Consider the following 18780-nt stretch of genomic DNA (forward strand, 5'->3'; position numbering starts at 1 on the left):
CTGACAGCAGTTGAATCAAATCAATCACCTTGCTTTATTTGTTGAAGTTCACAGAGATATTCATGTGTACCTTTGTAGAAGTATAATTGTGGCGTCATGTCTTCCCTCAAACCCTCTTTTTGTTCTGATCTCTCTGTTAAAGTGGATTCATGAAGTCTTGAGATGAGCAGAATAAAAGTTATAACATTTTGCTTCTGTGTTTTGATATTTTGTGCTTACATACTTAGCCTAAGCCTGATAAGTAGCTTTTCAGAAGGTTTGTCAGCAGGATTAAAAAAAAACCTACCAGCCCAAGTTTCATGAAACTTCGTGGGGCTGTGGCACTCGGCTCACTTATTCAAGGAATTTCCAATGCAGTTTCTTTTTTCAAAAAGCAATTGGTGTGATTGATTATAAGGTAAAGATCTTGTCGTCCATTTCATCATTGACATTTAATCGCCTTACAGCCCAGCCTTCAGTTGATGCAATGAGATTGAGCCCTTCAGATATGTCACAGGAAGTTTTATCACGAAACTGTATCTGCAACAAAGCCCGCTTCACTGTATGATTGACGTAAGTGACAATTGGAAGCTGAATCATATCTAAAACTGAATGATAAAGCACTGAAGCATCTCGTGATCAATAGTACATAATGGTCATGATGATGGTCGTAATGCCTGTGGCTTTGCAGAGCATGAGAGAAGAAGAAATATACATCCGTTATATTCTACCTGAAGGCCAGATACTTGATGAACAGCAGTGCAACTACCTCTAGGTCTTCTGAGGCTCTCAGCTCTGAGACATTTGATGAATTTTAAATCTCTCAACGACCCATTCCAGCTTTAAAGCAGCAGCGCATGAATGTATGTCACACCTGAGAAATAGCTTCAGTGTGCTGTTGACCCTGAGAACAAATGGCTTCGGTACAGCCATATATGGAGGGTGCTTCCAATTGTGTTGTCATGTCATCCAATTACATTGGATGGTTTGACAAACGCTTGGGGGGAAATGCCAGCCTAGTTTTTGTGGAGGTTTGAAAATGTCACTTAAAATCCAGTGTGACTAACAACATGATTTGAGAGGTCTTTACGATGGTCTGTCCTACTCTTCAACTAATTGGTTCAGAGCAAGATATCTGACAGGCTACAAAACAAGCATGTTTTGTGGTATACAGTATTCATGTTTTTAGTGTTGCCATTGGTTCAGGATAGCCATGAAAATGACTGTGTTTATGTGTCTGATTGGACTTGTGGTTTCATTTATTTCCATTACTTTGTGCCACACCAGGGGGTCAGACACTTTGCAATAAAAACAGCAAAATTATCTATATGTTGCTTGTACCATCCATCATCACCAATTCATTTCTCTTTTTATTTAATTAAAGTTTATTAATTAACGTTAAATTCAAATATATTTACAAAACCACTTACAGTAAATTGATTAGAAATAGGTAAAACATCAAACAGGAGAAAAGAAAGGACATCTTGGCACTAGAACAGAAAGAAAAAAAACTGTCAACTGGAGACGAGTGAAATATTAACAAAAATAATATAAGGCGGCACGCTGTATCAATAATTGGCATTGCACATTTCAAATAAATAAATAAATAAATAGGTTAGGTTCCTTCGTTTTATATACATCAAAATATTTGACCAAACTTCATAAAACTCCTTGGGATTGAAAAGAGGCCGTGTCATTTATCAATTTTAACCATTCTACAAACTCTGGTCTGGCTTTTTCAGTGGCAGAAAACACTCCGTGAAGAAGGAACAGATCCTGCCAGTGCAACTCTCGAAGTTCTGTTAGAATACAGCCGGTGGCAGGAGAGACCGGCCTGCTAATGAGCACAGCTGAGAAGATTCTGACAACAGCGTGCCACCTCTCAGATAACTTTAATTACTTGTTCCCAAACAAGAAAAACAACAGAACATTACCACATCACACGAATGAAAGTAATTCTCATTCACATGTCAATTTTTTTAAATTTTAAGTTTAACTGGTATATAATAATACCTATGGATGATTTTGTGGTGTGTAAATTTGCCCGCTGTTTCTCACCACCCGCTGTCTGCCACCATAGTTTGTGATTAATCTGCTTCTATTTTTGATCTCATATCTCCATCCCAGATTTTTCTTCTAAGTGCTAGCCATCACTTTAAAAGATACTGACTGTGTTCCTAAGCAATGGGATAATAATATGTTCTCCTTATGACTTAATATGAACAACCAGACTCTTTATGGCAACTCCTTAGTTGTACTCTAGATACCTCCAAAAGTCATTGTTCTGAATCCAAAATCATCTTTAAGCTCTTGAAAGGATTGAATTTGATTATTTTACAGATCACTGTGATTCCTATAATACTTTTTTGCCCTGTTCGAATTTATACGTTTCTCCAAATTAACAGATATCTTTGCTCATATTGAGAGAGATTTAACAACTTTGGGGCTTTTACCCATGTCTCTCTCGACTGCTGCAAAATTGAGTTGTTAACAATGATACATTAGTATAGTTAATTTTTCAGGGACAATACCTCTAGTGACCCCAAGGGGGCTGTGACTTTGTTTTCTGTTCGCATCCATGTGAGATGATTCTTCCAGTTTTCAGTCAATTATGTCATTTTCAATGACTTTCCATACAACTCTAGATTTGACAATCCCAGCACTTCTAAATTCCTTGTAGCACATAATTTGGGATTATAATTATGAATTTCTTTCTAATCCGCAGGAAGTATCTAATGAACTGATTAAAGCGACACATCAGTTCCTCTTTGATAAACAACTCAATGGCATGTTTGTGAGCTCTCTGCGATGGAATTGATGGGAAAAAAAAGAAATACATCCCGTAAATCATTATAATGAGAAACTTTCTCAAAAATATTAAAATCATTATCAAAGTATTGTCAGTTTCTTCTCCTGACCAGTTTCAGGATCTTTTTTTCATCCCATTGGTGGAAATTGGGCTTCAGTAGCCTACTCGACCTCTGGCCTTGTTAGAGTGTAAAGAATGTTTGACATGAAATGTTTTTTGAGTTGCTACGGTTTGTTTTTGCCTCCTTACCTGTTAGATGCGTTTTGTGCCTTATGAAAGTGGAATTGGGAAGCAACATTTCCTTATTTTTCCTTTTTGAAAAAACAACAACAAACCAGCCAGAAAAACAACAGCATATTTGTTTTTTACTCAACACAGATGGTTCAACCAAAAAAACAACAACAACAACAACAACAAAAATACACTCAAAAGCTATTGATTTAAACTTATCACATACTCATAGATTTGAATACCAGCACCAAGTACAGGACACTTCTAAAGTGTTGAACAGTAAAAAGCATTGTGCCACCGAACAGAAATTCCTTTAACACACAAACATCAATGCAAACAGTACACATATCCATTTTTGTTACATGAAGATAAAAAATAAAAATAAAAATGTACATGAAGGATCTTGATTAAAAGAACATATTTTTCCATCATCTTATATCCACTACCATCCTGCCCTGAAACATGGCTGTACTCTGTAGGTGGTCTGTGCAAATAGCTTTATATGACCCTTATTGATATTTATTGTGACCGTAATAACACCGATCATTGACAAACCCATCCATGTCTTTCCCAGAGATGTTGACAATACTGCCATTTTCTAAAAGCTGCTGGTGTCTCAGAGATACACACTTGGTGACGTTTATTGGCGGGCTGAAAAAGGAAGTCAGATGAGATCGAATAAAGTGAGAAGATCCGCTTGTGGAGGAAACCGCGTTGGATGACTGAAATGCAGGACTTTAGCCTGGGAGACCGCTGTTCATGACCGTGTAAAAGCTAAGGTCAATGTGAATATTTTTTAAGTAACATATATAAGTGAACTTAAGTAACATGTTTTACAGAAATTATGTACTTGTATGACGTATATAACGTTACTTGCGTAGGAAACATAGTTCCGCCCCTAACTACAATTTTTTCCTGAACCTAACAAAGTAGTTTTGGTACAAAACTGTGACTCCTTGCCAAATGCCACTATGTGTTCATCTGTGAAACGCCAGTGTGCTTTGACAAAATGCTAGTATTTGACATCCAGGGAATGTAAACGTGTCGGCAATTCTGTCAATTAGGTCTGAGGATGTGTTGGTCTTGCAGACTGCCCTGAAAACACACATATAAGCCGTTTTAGAAGTCATTGTAAATAGATTTTTTTTTTTTTACTCATTTAATAATTCTAAATATGCATTTGCACGGCTTCGCCAGTCACTTTTATAAAAAAAAACAATCTTTTATTAATATTACAAAGTCTTTTGTTAAGACCCTGTCAGAGTGTTCCACATATTTTTACTCAACATAAAAAAAACTATGTTGTCCACTTCCTTCTGGCTTGGCCCAACGTTTGTCCTCATTAGTCCACCTACTTTGTCTCTACTTGTGAATGGCGGGATTTGTTTGGTTTCCTGCATTATTTAAACATACAGTCTTTTCCTAGATGGGATAAAGTATTTACAAAAAAAACAAAAAACATGTTTTCAGTAGTACGTCACACATTGGATGTCATTCACACTGGGGAAACTGAGGTGGACATTCCAGTGTACATTCATGGATGGCATCATATGGCTTGATGGGTGGATAGAAGCCCTCCCAGGTGTGTTTAGAATTCATCTTAAGAGTGTGATTTGCTGAGTAATGGGTTAAGATTTCAAAAGGAAAAAAGTAGCACTCTCTGACGCCTTCAGCAGAGTAGTGTACCTTTTTTCTGCAACCCTTCTACTCAGCCTATTTTAGATAATTTGCTGATACACCTGTGCAAACTGGATGTTGATGGATGCGCTAGCTCAGAATGAGCTATTTTTTTTTTAACACTGCCATCCTGCCAACAATATGTTCCCCTTGACAAACCTTTTACATCTTGTTTTTTTTTTTTTAACATGAAAACATGGTCTCATCTGTCATTCTCCGTTCTCCATCCTCTGCCTTGGCCTCATTGCTGAGTGGTGCATCACTCAGCGTGCTGCGAAGCGTCACCCGGGTGACACTGAGCGAGTGTTTTCTTGGAGTGATGTGATGCGGCCGATGGCACATCACCTCCTTGAACATTTCTCTAAAGCGTGTGGACATGAGGTTGTACAAGATTGGGTTGACTGCTGAGCTGAGGTAGAAAAACACTCCAGAGATGATATGCACATACTCGAAGATTTCCAGGTGGTTGTCAGTCCAGTGACTGATGAAACTCCACATGAGGCGGTCGATGTGAAACGGGGCCCAGCAGATCCCAAAAACCACCACTAAAACAACTGAGAAACAGCAAGAGAAAAACAGACATGATGAGAGAAATGTAAAGAGGATCTAAATAGGACATTAATATATTAATGTTGCTAACATGCTCTCTGATTGTCCCTCTGCAGGCTGTATGCCAATGATGCAACATTTGTCCTGGACTCTCAGACTTTAAGTCTTGTACATTACTGTAAAAAAAAAAAAAGTGATTCTTTAACATTTTTATTTTTCCCCACTGGTTTTAGAGAGTTTGACGGTTGAATGAAACGGCAGTCACGATTTGAAAACATCAAATAAGCCGCCCTGCTTACGGTTTGTGATGTTTCCACAGAGATGGTAGGAGGAGATTTGTTTTTAAATGCCAGACCACATTTAAACCTCCCTTTTGCGTTCTGAAAGTTAATAGTGCATTCTGCTTAAGGGAGACATTATTCTGTCTCATGGAGTTCTCTGATGGATTTTTATTTCACAAATCTAATTTCTTGTATTTACCTTTATTTGTCCAGAACATCGTTTGGTTGAGCAAGCATGGCGAGCAATGTTCCTCAATTTCATGCAGCTTTACAGATTTTCTTACAGGAGCTGACACAAACTCCCAGCTGGTCATCAGTGACTAGTTCTGGCTGTTGGAGCATTAAGTGCCTACTTTCTCGTTGCTTCTCTGACCTTTAGATCTGCAGCCATTTAACCACCCTGATGAAAATCCTCTATGAATGTTCTGACCTTTTAAAAGAGAGAAAACCTGATTGTGAAACGGGGAATTTCTTGACAAAATATTACCTGAAATAAGGATAAAGAAAACCCCGGAGGTCTCATTGTTGATGTCTGAGAAAGAGGGTTGATGAAACTGAAAATATGCAACTGAACACTTTGCTGAAACAGTATTCTTCATTTAATAACTTATACAAAGTGTCATTTGAGTAATGTAGGTGTAGCAAGATTATTTATTATTATTTTTTAATATATTTTGTTTTATGTTTAGGGTACCAATTCAACAGAATCTCAATATCCACGCCTGTGCAGCCATTCATTAGAGAATATATGAATCTATTCCACAGCATTATATAAAGATAAGATATAGAACATAGGCTGAACCAGTTCATGCTTGTGCATCATGAAGGCTAATCACCTCTACGTTTGCTTTCATCTTCAACTCAGTTATACTGAAGCGCATGTGGTCTGTGTCACTAATCTGACATGATAGACTGTCACAAACTCTGTTACATCTGAATCATGTCTGTTTTCTGACAGAGGATACTGTCTCATATCATCTGCACAGCTGGTGTCACCTTTAATTATCATATCATCAATATTTATTGAACACCATGAGCAAAACATGTTTAAGGAACGTAATACCAAACGGATTGTACTTTCAATGACATAGCAATTAGATACAGTACATTTTACATGACTTCTCAGGGGAGTGAGGCAGGCAGTTTCTGTAGAGTTATAACTTATTGAAACTCTGATGAGTTGAAGCAAGCCTTTTGTTTGTTAGTCTGTAGTTAATCACTGTGAGCAGACACCGCTGTTAACGTCTAGATACTTTTGCTGAACAGCAATCAGCTTTTCCGAGAATGTTATCTAATGTTTCTATGTTGTCTAATGTGGGCTTCATTTTTTCCGCCCAGAGGTTGCCAGATGCCGTCTACACAGGACGCGTTTAGTTGAATTGTAGGTCATCTTGCCTTTCTCACCATCTTCTTCATCTGATCTTTAGAAACTCTGGCCTTAAAAATCAAGTATTCATTGTGTTCTAAAAGTCAAGTGAACAGGTTTGTTTACAGCTGAGTTAGGCTCACAGGCCTGGGTAAGAATAATTGTTAAGACAGTTGGAAAGATTAAAAGTTATGGTTTCAACAGCTCATTATACTTACACAACATTTTTGTGACCTGCCGGCGACGTGCCTTCTGCTGCTGTGTACGGATGTTACAGAAGCTGTCCTGTCCAAAACCAGACTTCGCCTCCAGCGTCTGGCGCATCTTCTCACGCTTCAGCTGCAGCCCGATGAGCATGTAGAGAACGGTGATTGTAAGCATGGGCAGAATGAAAAATAGCAAGGTGGTCACTTGGATGGTCAGATTGTACATCCAGCGCGGCTTCACCAGCGTACAAATGGCTGAGTCGGGAATCGCCGCATTTCTGCTCCCAGCGGGGCCGGTGGAGCGACTCTGAAGGGTGATGATCCCATGCAGACTTGTGTTGGGCACGGCACACAACACCGACACACCCCACACCGTGAGGATCACCCTCTTGGCATGGGTACGTGTCACGACATACTTTGCTCGCAATGGGTGCACCACAGCGATGTAACGCTCCACGCTCAGAGCGGTCACGTTGAGTATGGATGCCAAGCAGACCGTCTCGAATAAGAAGGTTTTAAAGTAGCAGCCTCCCTTTCCCAGCAGAAAGGGGTAATTTTGCCACAGCTCGTACAACTCTAATGGCATGCCGAGCAGCAGCACCAACAGGTCTGACACTGCCAAGCTGAACAAGTAGTAGTTCGTTGGCGTCCACATGACTTTGTTACGTGTAATGACAGTGCACGTCAACACATTGCCCACAACACCAATCAAGAAGATGACCAGATAGATGAGGCAGACCGGGAGGAACACGGGTGATCGACGAGGACCCAGATATTTTTCTAGGTACCCTTCCTCAGTCAGACACGCATCATCCAGCTCAGTGTGGCTGCTGTTAATGCCAGAGGTCAAATTGACACACTTCTCTCCTGGAGGACAAAACCCCTCTCCTTTTTGGGCCATTATATCAAAAGAGCAGTTGTAAGCTGACATCCTGCTGAAGTAGTCAGGTTCGCTCTGGAAAATATCAGAGAATACAGTTATCAGCAACAAAAGCTATTGACAGCACTTTACAAATCAGTACACAACATTTTTAGTGGTTTGAGTGGTGAGTAGAATTAATGTGGAATGAACAAACATGGAGATACCATATCAGTGAATCATTAAGTAATGGTTAGTTCATAATACAGCGTTAATGTAAGTGTTACATTAGAATGCCTTATTTCACTCTTTTCAAACAGACTTTGGCCACAAACCTGTCTGAGTTGCTTACGATGCAGTAACTCATTTTGTGTGCAGCCGCTTCGCCGCCGTCTACCAATAGACTGCATATGAGGCGTTTAGGAAATATCTGTAAATTGTAGTGTCTACCCATAGCCTGTGCTGCGAGGCATTAAATACTGAACAATATGACTGTGGTTCGTTTGATTTTTACCCAGGGCAAGATATGGCTCTGCAATCAAACTTGATATTAACTTCAATTTACTAAAAAGCTAGACAATATTTAACTTTTCATCATTAGAGAACATCCATCTTTAAAGAAGCGAGGTGATGTCACAGGTATGACCCATCTCTGTTGTTCACTTGTATGCATGCTCTAGGTGTATTCTAACCATGTTTGCATTTAGCCTGCTTCTATTTTGAATCCTATGCCAAGTTACCGCTACTGTTTCTGCCTGGATCCATTAGATGTCACCAGTGTTTTGGCCGTTAATAAATAATTTGGTGTAAGTTGGTTGTTTTCGCGCATTAGGCCTAGTTGAACTACTGTAACAATGTTTTCTTACTCTGGCTGTTCAATGAACGAATATTAGTTTACTGCCCTTTAATTGAATCAATATATTTTTTTTAATTTCAAAACAATTCCCAGTTTATATTTGACTGTTCATTTGCAAGATATTTGATAATATTCAAATATGCTTTCTGGAAGCAGATTGCGTTTGGTGCTATTGCCTTTCCACACAGTTTCATGGTCAAATATTTCAGCTCAGTTACATTGGTACTGGTTTGTCATCTAATTGTGAATTTCCCAGTGACAAACCTCGGAAGCTGCTCACCGTAAACCATGAAGTAATAAGGGACTATTTAGTAACAGCTCAGTATGATGTATGATCACCTAGTGGTGCACAAACAGGAACACTAATTATTAACTAATTAGTAATGGATGACTCATTACTCATCTCAGTAATTGCTGTGATATCTCTACAAAAATAAAAACTGTTTAATAACAAAAAAAAATGTATCTATAATTATAGTTTAACAATACATTTGCATGTGTCATCAGTAAAAGAAGGAAGTTGTTTTACATTTCTACATTCATCTTTCTCCATTATGTTACCAATTACTAAAACTGTTAATGAGATGAGCTCTTACTGGTGCTTATTCCTAAGGGGCTTTGAGTTCACTTCTGACAGCAAGCAGAAAACGGATTGGCCATCTGTTTCCTGCAATTGCTGAGGAGCACAAAATCTGTAAAAGCTTTCTGTTGGTGCTTCACTGAACTGAAAAATGCAAATTGTTTTTCAGTAAACCAATTTCCCGAGAAACAACCCCAGAGAGATTGTTTTGTTGATCCCGGCCACTGCTTTGTAAAATACAGTCGGACACACTAATCTGCTTAGTGAGCAGCTACAGAGGGGGGCCAGAAGGGGACCTGAGACTGTGACTGAACCTGAATTTGTAACCTAACCATACCATGTGCACTAATGCACCCTCATATATGCTAGCTTTAGAACTGAGTGCTCACAACTAGCTGGATGGTCCCTCACCTCTTTAGCCTGGAGGAAACATCAATGATTTCGAGAAAGATCAAATAAAATTTTGATTTGTCAGACCACAGGGACAGTTTTCTAATTTGCCTCAGTCCATCTTAAAATGAGCTTTGGCCCAGAGAAGGTGGAAGGGTTGTATTTTGGACTTAACATTCATTTTGGATGACTATGGAGATCTACTAAACAGAGAAATCAAGTCACCGTAAGCAACACTTGTGGTGTTAACTTATCTTTAGTTTTGGTAATTGTGAATATTCAGAAAATATCGAATATCACAAGCTATCATTTATCAGCTATCACTATCAATTAATCTATTTAGCATTTCTTTGTACTGTGTTATGAGTGGCAAGATAAATAAGGTCAATCTGCAGGGGGAGGCTTAGGAATAAAAGCAGTCATAAAGACTGCGATAAAAGGTCCTCTGCCGTATTCTTATTATTTCCATTACCTCTGCCTTTTGAAGATGAATGGCTACAGCGTGGAAATGGCAGTGAAAGTAGTGTCGGCTCCTTTCCCCGTGTGAGTGGCACATAATGGTACATAATGAACATAGCTGTTCCTGTTCTCAGTTTGTTTCTCAATGGCGTGATCTATTTGATCCACTGAACGCGATGTACTGGCATCACTGTCTCTAAACTTAAGTGGCTGGATGTAACATTATTATTTACCTTGTGTCACATTCGGCAAAGTGTGTCTCTTGTTACTAAGCACATACAGTTACACACATTTCAGAACCAGAGTAGGGTATATTTCCAAGTAAGGTTTCACATACAAGGAATTTGTCTTGGTGTAGTGGTGCATAACAATCAATCACCTAAAGGTAACGGTAAAAAGTCGGAAAAATAAAACTAACACAAAAGACAAACCTGGAAATTGTCCAATACAACCACAGTCTGCTTTTGTTTGCCCCTGTACTGTGTTTTGCTTCATTTCAGCAAGATAATCATAGTAATCATAATGATGACTTATTTGAATTTAAGATGAAACACAATTACAATAGGCACCATTAGACCATGACAGGCAATATATACATTATTGCTAATTATAAAATGAATTGTGATGCCCTCCACCATCATCACAAGGGATCATGGCAATAAAATGAAAGAATGACTCCAAATAGGCGAAAGAAGTCGAGGCCATAGAAGAGAAGAAACTGGGATGATACTTGTGCAATGCTTATGTTTAAAATGTGTATTTCTTAATACTTTTTAAGAATGAAATTGTTTAAACCCGATAGCCTATGTATGCATAACACTAATGGTAGGGAACCTCTTAAGCCAGCAAGCCTTAGCAACAGGAACAGGAAAATTAAATATAGGCCCTACATTAAAACTACAGAAAATGGCATTACGGCCATTGCGTAGTTACATAGACAACAATTCAAAAATTCATAAAAATGTATCGTTTGTATACATTTTAAATTGATCTATCATAGATTGTAATGTTTGAGTTAAAGAAGCAGTGTGTAGGATTTGATGGCATTTAGCGTTGATGTCTGTAGATTGCGATCAGCTGAACACACCTCACATCACCCTCACCTTTCTAAGAGTGAAGGAGAATCTACATGCTTCTCCTCATTTTTTTTTACAACTTTAACGTAAAACTCAATATTAATACGCCAAAAGCGTGATAGGCCCATAGTCAGTGTTCGGTTTGTAGAAACTTGCCGGAGTTACATGGTGGGCTCTGTGGAAGAGGAACTGCTCCCTATGTAGATATAAGGGTCTCATTCTTAGGTAACAAAAATACAGTAATTGTTTTGTGTTAAAAATACAGTAATTCTTTTGTATTTTGGTGATTTTACACTGATAAGAATATGGTTATATTGCAGTCCTGAAAATGTATCCTCCTGAATCCGACACACTGAACTTGAGTTGTCTTTGTTTTAATTTACTGTATGAATGTAAATTTAAACATAAAGTTTTGCTAACCATACGAGGTTCGAAAAATACTAATTATTTGAAGTATTTATACTACAATTTGTTTTTGTTTTTATTTAAACTGAAAGCCGTCTTTCTTAAGGCCCAGTTTTTCCTTCAAGCTTAAGTGTCTTAAAAGCATAATTAACTCTGCATGTAAATGCTAATTCATTCTCTTGTATTTCAAAATTGTTGCAGGGTCAGTGCTGCTTGATAAACAGCACACAACTAGCAGCTCTTAAGGCACTTCAGCATCAGGACTTCAGATTCAGAGGGCATCAGCAGGAGAGGCTGTAGAGACCAGCGTGTCCCTCTGAGGTCATCCTGCTAGCAGATTCTGTAGAAATATAATTCTTCAGTTTATTTTATTACAGAAGATTGCTTCCAAATATTTATCTGTGGGTTTTTTGCCCGTTCTATAATTGATTTTATATTGTATTTTATAATTGTTGTTTCATAGTTTTGTCTTCTTATTTGAAGCATACATACAAACTATTTCTTCAGTTTAAAGAATATATCACTTCGCCGGGTATTATCAGAAAGGATAAGTTCTGCTGTTTATTTGGATATAGAGCACGTTGTGAAGGATTGGGACTTTGGGAATTATTCAGTTAAGAGTAGTGAGATGGATGTAGCGCTTCATGCAGGGTGTAACGTCGACACAACTTCAACTTCGATTATTTCTGTAACGCTTCGTTACTAACACTAACATTTTGTGAAAGTTAAAGTTGTGCAGTTTCCGGATATATCCGCTACATCTCTGATGAATACTCGCTGCGCTATTGCGTTCACCAGGTTCTGAGGATTAACCTGTGCCACAGTGCGCACTTCAGGGGACACGGCAGCCTCAGTAACAGCAGCCTACGCTTCTTTTTTTTTTTTTTTTCTTTTCTTTTTTTTAACCATAATTACTTGTAAGGAAACAATTTTGAAAAGTGTTCCTTTTCTGTCTTCCAACTCAGAGACTATTGTTTTAATTCCCGCTGTTGTTGAATTTGTTCTTTTTCATTTTTGGTGCCATCTCTGTCAACTTCTCTTCGCTTCACTGCTTTCGTCGTGATGCAGCTGCAGACAAACAAATGTCCTTCTGAGAAACGGGGGTGTGTCAGTATGCTAATCACAGTGCACGGACAGGCGCCTGTCAATTTAGAATGATTCTGACTCACTAAAATAAGCAAGGTGGTGAGAACCAAATTGGCCGGTACGCACGTGTCATGAATCCCACAGGGATTTTGCGTGCGCACTCATTTTGTGCGCAAAATAAGAACATTTCTACGCACATATTAGTGAATGAGGCCCACTGTTTTTACTGCTTTAAATGTAAGTCTTCAGTGAGAAAGTGAATGGACATATTTCCCAAAATGTCTTAACTGTTCCTCTTAAGAAGACCAACATCAATGCTGTCTACAAGAAGGTGATGAGTCGACTCTTTTTTCTGAGGAAACTTTGATCCTTCAATGTGTGCAGCATGATGCTGGAGATGTTCTACCAGTCTGTTGTGGCCAGTGCTTTGTACTTCGCTGGGGTCTGCTGGGGGAGCAGCATTGGAGCCGGTGACACCAACAAACTCAACAAACTGGTTAAGAAGGCCGGCTCCATCATCGGCTACAAACTTGATAGTCTGGAAAAGGTGGTGGAGAGGAGGACGCTGATCAAACTATTGTCCATCTTGGATAATCCTGTCCACCCTCTCAACCACCTGCTGCAGGGACAGCGGAGCACTTTCTCTAACAGATTCCTCCAGCTCCGCTGTCACAAGGACAGATACAGGAGATCATTCCTGCCCACTGCCATAAGACTTTACAATAACTCACCTCTGGCAAAATCCATCACAGTACAAAAACACTGTTGACTGTGTTTCTTGGTTGCTTGTATATTGTATGTATATTATATATATAGATATATACTGTACCGTATATATATATATATATATATATATATATGTTGACTGTGTTTATTGGTTTGTTGTATATAATATATATAGATATTTAATGTACTGTATATATACTGTATGTACTGTGCATTTTATATTTTATATTTATATTTTTTATTTTATTGCTTTTCTATTATATTATTCTATTCTATTATTATTTTATTCTATTGTTTCTATTATTGCTCCTGTATGTATGCTGCTGTGGCGAAAAAATTTCCCCTCGGGGATTAATAAAGTATATACCTACCTACCTACCTACCTACCTTAAGGTGCCTCAACAGTGTTAATGAGGGAGTGCTGAGCATTTTCACTGACTGGACCAGATTTATCCTGCATGTCTGGGGACAACAATCCGGCAACCTTTCCCTAACCTTGAACCACTGCTTGCTCATCTTACGTGCAGAGACAAACTGTCAGTATCTCCTTGAGAAGTACTGTACCTGCTCTTCAAAGGAACACACATTATAAACCAGTGACTCCTTTTATAGATGCATACCATGAAATCTATGGGAGATTTGTTCCAGTCAAAGGAAAGTAATTTGGTAATAAATACATTCCTAGTTGAAGGACTTTAAAAGAACCTGGACAAGATGAAAGTAAAAGAAATGATGCACTATGTTGATAATTCCCTATTTAAATGAGCTGTTTCCTTGAAAATGATTTTTGATATTCAATTAGCTTGTGACTACTTTCATTAAATAAAGGGAATTTGATTATCCTTTACAGGAAACCCTCTGGGAAGGATTTAAAAAGGGATGCTGTTAGATTTCATTTAAAAAAAAGGAAAAAGTATCCCCAAGTCTTTGCCTTCATTCACACTTGAGTTGATATAGTTGAAAAAAGAAGCGGTCAATCAGCTGAATGCACGCTTCTGAGTCAGAGTTAAATGTATTATTTATTTTTCTACGAGCGCTGGATAATGAAAACAACTGGTGCTGACATGCAGGAAAACAATAATGAATTTTCCATCAAAAGAGGTTTTTCTCTATCTTTTCTCTATCTCCTGTGCAGTTACTGTATTATGTGTTTTACCAGGATGAGTTTTGTGCCCATCGACTAAAGCCCTCAAGCGCGTGAAATGGTGGTGACATGCTTTTTGTCAGTGTTCTGCATTACAATGATTTGTGTATTATAAACCGTTCCCATGTGACTGTAGAGTGCAGCCACTTCTGTGCCATATACTACTTATGTCAGGAGTACCACAGCCCCTGATGTCCATTAAGCCAATTATACCTTACAATAGTACACACAGGAGGCTCGCAGAAGAATGCTTAACCCTCGTGTTGTCCTTGGGTCAAAATGCCCCGCAGCTGTGTTCAACCAAGTTCTATTTTATTTTCATATTTTTTGGGATCATTGGTGACAAGGAGGCTGTGAGGGTTTCTTTAAGAATGATGACCAAATGATCCCAAAAAAATATAAAAATATAGAAATAAAATAGAACTTGGTTGAACACAGCTGCGGGTCATTTTGACCCAAGGACAACACGAGGGTTAAGTGTTGTATTATATTAGCTTCTGCAGATTGAAAGCTCAGAGGCAAGCTTGGGTCTATCTTCATCAGTCTGCAAGTTATCTATCTCTAATGTTCTAGTTCACACACTGCTCTGAGAAAAGCAGTCTAATTCTGTGTGGATTTATGACAGTTTAATCAACTATTGATTTTTGTTTTAATGTTCACACATTGATTTGTTTTCTATACAGCAGACGCTAAGTGATGATTACATATGCCTGAAGTTTTATATTTTTCTGAAGTTAAATAATTGCAATGCCCACCTGTGAATCATGACTTGTTTTCACCTTAAATAAGTGAAACAAAGTCAAGACACACATTGTCCTGAAAGTAATAAAAAGGCTGTTGCTTTCTTGGAAAGTCTATTAAACTATCATTTGTCCACTGGTAGGCCACTGATGGAAATTTCTCCATCAAGTTGGTTCTGTAGGTTATATTTCATTGATCTCCTCATTGATCGCCAGTGAATGATGAAATCAATGTGGCAGCTTTCCCTCCAACACAAAAATACAAATCCAGTTTGCAACTGTTAACACCTCTTACATCAGAATCAAAGAAAACATTCATCATCTTACCCAGGCTGTAACAGGTGACACAGTTTTTGTCTCCAGAGTACACAGGTCTCTATACATTTCTCTTTTCTCTCGTATGTCATAAATAATCTAAATCACAAGTCCAAATCATGTGCATCTGCCTTGAGCAAATTCAACAGACCAAAATGACATTGTGCTTTGGCAAAGCTAAGTTAACACTGCCTCCGATGAGGGTCAAAAATGTCACCTCTTTGTGGGCTAAAAATGGGGTTGAATTCATAGAAAGTGCATGAATTAAGTGCATGTTTTTATGTGTGAAAATGTTGCACCTTTCATGACTTTATTTTATATTTATTCTTCCTTTCTCACAAACAGAGGAAGTGAAAAGGTTTTCTGGTCACTATCAGGCTTTTTTTTTTTTTTTCAAATTCATGCTGTAAATTTATATTTGGTATTTTTAAGTTAGAAACAAAGGAACAAGAGAAGCCAGGATAAATGATGTACAGCAAAACACCATTTATAACCAATTTACATAATTCAATTTTTGTGCTTACTGTTACAAAAGAAGTTATAACATAATTGTTGGATTTTGAAAAACATTTTTTTCCTTTTCTTAGATTCCTTAATTAAGTTTCAGTGGTTTTCCTTCAGTGACACTTTCCCTTGCAATCCACTTATGCTCAGTTTGCCATCGGCTTTAACAGAGATGAATGAAGGTGGAAGATGAAACACAAATTTAATTAGAGCCTCACTGTTGTAGCCTATGTCATGCAAAAATATTTAGGCAATAGAAATGTCTAATTATGTACAGTGTTCCTTATAGGAAAAATGTATTCAGTTGTGTAACTATTAGGTGTTGTAGTAGAATGTTTTTAAAATCATACTGTACATTAATGCTGAATTTTCAATTTATAATATGATAACATGCAGATATTGAATGTGATATTGGTCATTTTAAAAGGGGAAACTGTTGAAAAAGCAACTGCAGCAAAAGAAAGAGTTTGAAAGGTTAATTGCAAAAATAGGTTGATTGCGTGATGACACCCGCCAGGATCCTCTATATTTCTGAGGCACTCAATGATGAGGGATTTCTTTAATTTATATCATTACTCTAATTTAGTCCTGGACTGAGACTATCTAGCTTTCCAGAGAGTATATTTCTTCTTACCTCTAATGTGCTCCCCTGTTGTTATTCGTTGGTGTAAACCCAGATTAGTGTCTCCAGTGTGAAAAATGTGCTGCTCTTTGAGTCCACTCGCCGCCTGGTCTGTCGCTCTCTCTCCCCAAGCCTCATTTGCAGTCGCACACATACATACAGTGTGCGCACACACGCACACACGTGTCCTCTCTTTCTGTCACTCTCCCTCTCCTCCACCCTCCCACACATGAACACGTAGACATTCAAAACTACATTTACATTTTCTGTCCAGTGCCCACACTCAAAATATAATTACTATGATGATTTGAAGTTAGTATCATGAACTACTTGCCTTTTTCACAAATCCTCACATGCAGGTTGTATTTCAGTCTGTTCGTATACTGCTATTTCTCCAACAGTTCTCTTGCACCATATTTGGAGGGGAATTTTCTTTTAACCTCATGTGAGAGTTGGCAATGGTTTTGGTTTTCTGTCTGGGAAAGTAAATACTTGTATTTCCCACGGTCCTGCAGTCTGTCTGCAACTAGACCTCAGGTCTTTACATCTCCTCTGTAGAGATGCTGGTTAACATGCGTTGTACCTGCAAGGTTGCTGTGCAGTTGCAGTATTAACGCCATTTATGGCCCTGTGTGGAGGTCCGCATTCCACCAAAAATGTTTGACCACATGGAGTGCACTACTATTCACTGCGCTACAAATGTAAACTGGACGCTTGTTCCATGTACTGTATGTTTGTACTGTATGCCTCGTCCTTGGTTGTAGTCTCATAAAGTGTTTGCAAACACAGTTTTTTTTTTTACTTTTCGATATTATTCAACTACATGCAACGAGATACATGTTGGTACAAGGGGCAATCAAGAAGACTGCATCTGTTGTGCGTGAACAGAGCGCATTCATTATTTCAAGGATTCATCAGTGCCAAGTGCTACCGGGGACATTATTTGAGGATTAACAGGTGAGATATATGCCTGGTGACCTTATTGATCATGCATGCACCAAGCATATAATCAAGAGCAAAGTTAGCCTCCCCATTATTCACTCTCTAAATTTGGGCTGATTGACTTGGTTCAAGCAGTGGCAATGGGCAATAAAGAGAAAGCACACTCACAACGGGTGGGCCGGTCTGTGCTCTGTGCTGGATGGTGATACGCAGCTGGCTGATGCAGCTGAGACTGAAGAGAAAGTTCTATCCATATGTTTCTAATTTCCTCCCTTCTGGAAGAGTTCCCATAAGAGCAGCCTCTGCCATTACGCATCACTCAGTCAGTCATAGCAGGCAGGTGTAACGTGGCACAATGCTCCACACCATAACTGTTTGGTCCAGAATAACAACATGTTTGAAGCCATTTAGAAATTATTTTCAAAGCCAACACCAGCACCGCGACTGAGATGTAGCCTATAAATAAATGGATGTCCATTAAAATATGACTAGTATTAATCATCTCCCACAAAACTCACATGGCCTGGTGGAGAAAGTTATAGCAACACAGTACCTCAAAGCATAGAGGGGACCAGTCAGATCAGCAGTGGACAGAGATGAGTTTGGGCAATAAAAGAGTAAAACAGGTTAAGGTCAGTAAACTCTAACTGCAGGTCACTGACCCTGGGAGCAGACGGGGTGTTGATTCAACAGCGTGAGATTTGTTGGTATATTTGCTCTGAGAAAAGCAGTCTAATTTTGTGTGGATTTAAGCCAGGCCACCCAGAACGGTGTCAATGGCATCACTGCTTTGACAACTGGGGGCAGCACCTGCATGTGGCTGAGAGCAGGTACTCCTCACGAAGATAAGACACGTGTCACTGGGGTTTGCCTCCGGCAATTACTTTGCACAATTGATCAGTAAACTAACTGACCTCACTCAGGAGATCAAGCTCTGGATAAGTGGACTGAGCAATGCCCGCAGGCCTTTTAATTTAT

At 38.7% G+C, this 18780-nt stretch overlaps 1 protein-coding gene across 1 annotated transcript; it reads right to left on the minus strand.

Moving 5' to 3' along the window:
- Positions 1-4825: 4825 nt before the first annotated feature.
- nmur1a (neuromedin U receptor 1a) lies at positions 4826-16914 on the minus strand. Its single transcript, XM_069702199.1, has 3 exons — positions 16873-16914; positions 7111-8053; positions 4826-5250 (listed from the first exon to the last, which is right to left on the minus strand). The coding sequence occupies exons 2-3, from the start codon at positions 8027-8029 to the stop codon at positions 4880-4882; spliced, it is 1290 nt and encodes a 429-aa protein (XP_069558300.1). The 5' UTR covers positions 8030-8053; positions 16873-16914; the 3' UTR covers positions 4826-4879.
- Positions 16915-18780: the final 1866 nt, after the last annotated feature.

This window comes from Brachyistius frenatus, unplaced genomic scaffold, assembly GCF_029030835.1.
Source record: "Brachyistius frenatus isolate BFR_SWC_R1_liver_20210118 unplaced genomic scaffold, ASM2903083v1 Contig_41, whole genome shotgun sequence".
NCBI lineage: Eukaryota > Metazoa > Chordata > Actinopteri > Embiotocidae > Brachyistius > Brachyistius frenatus.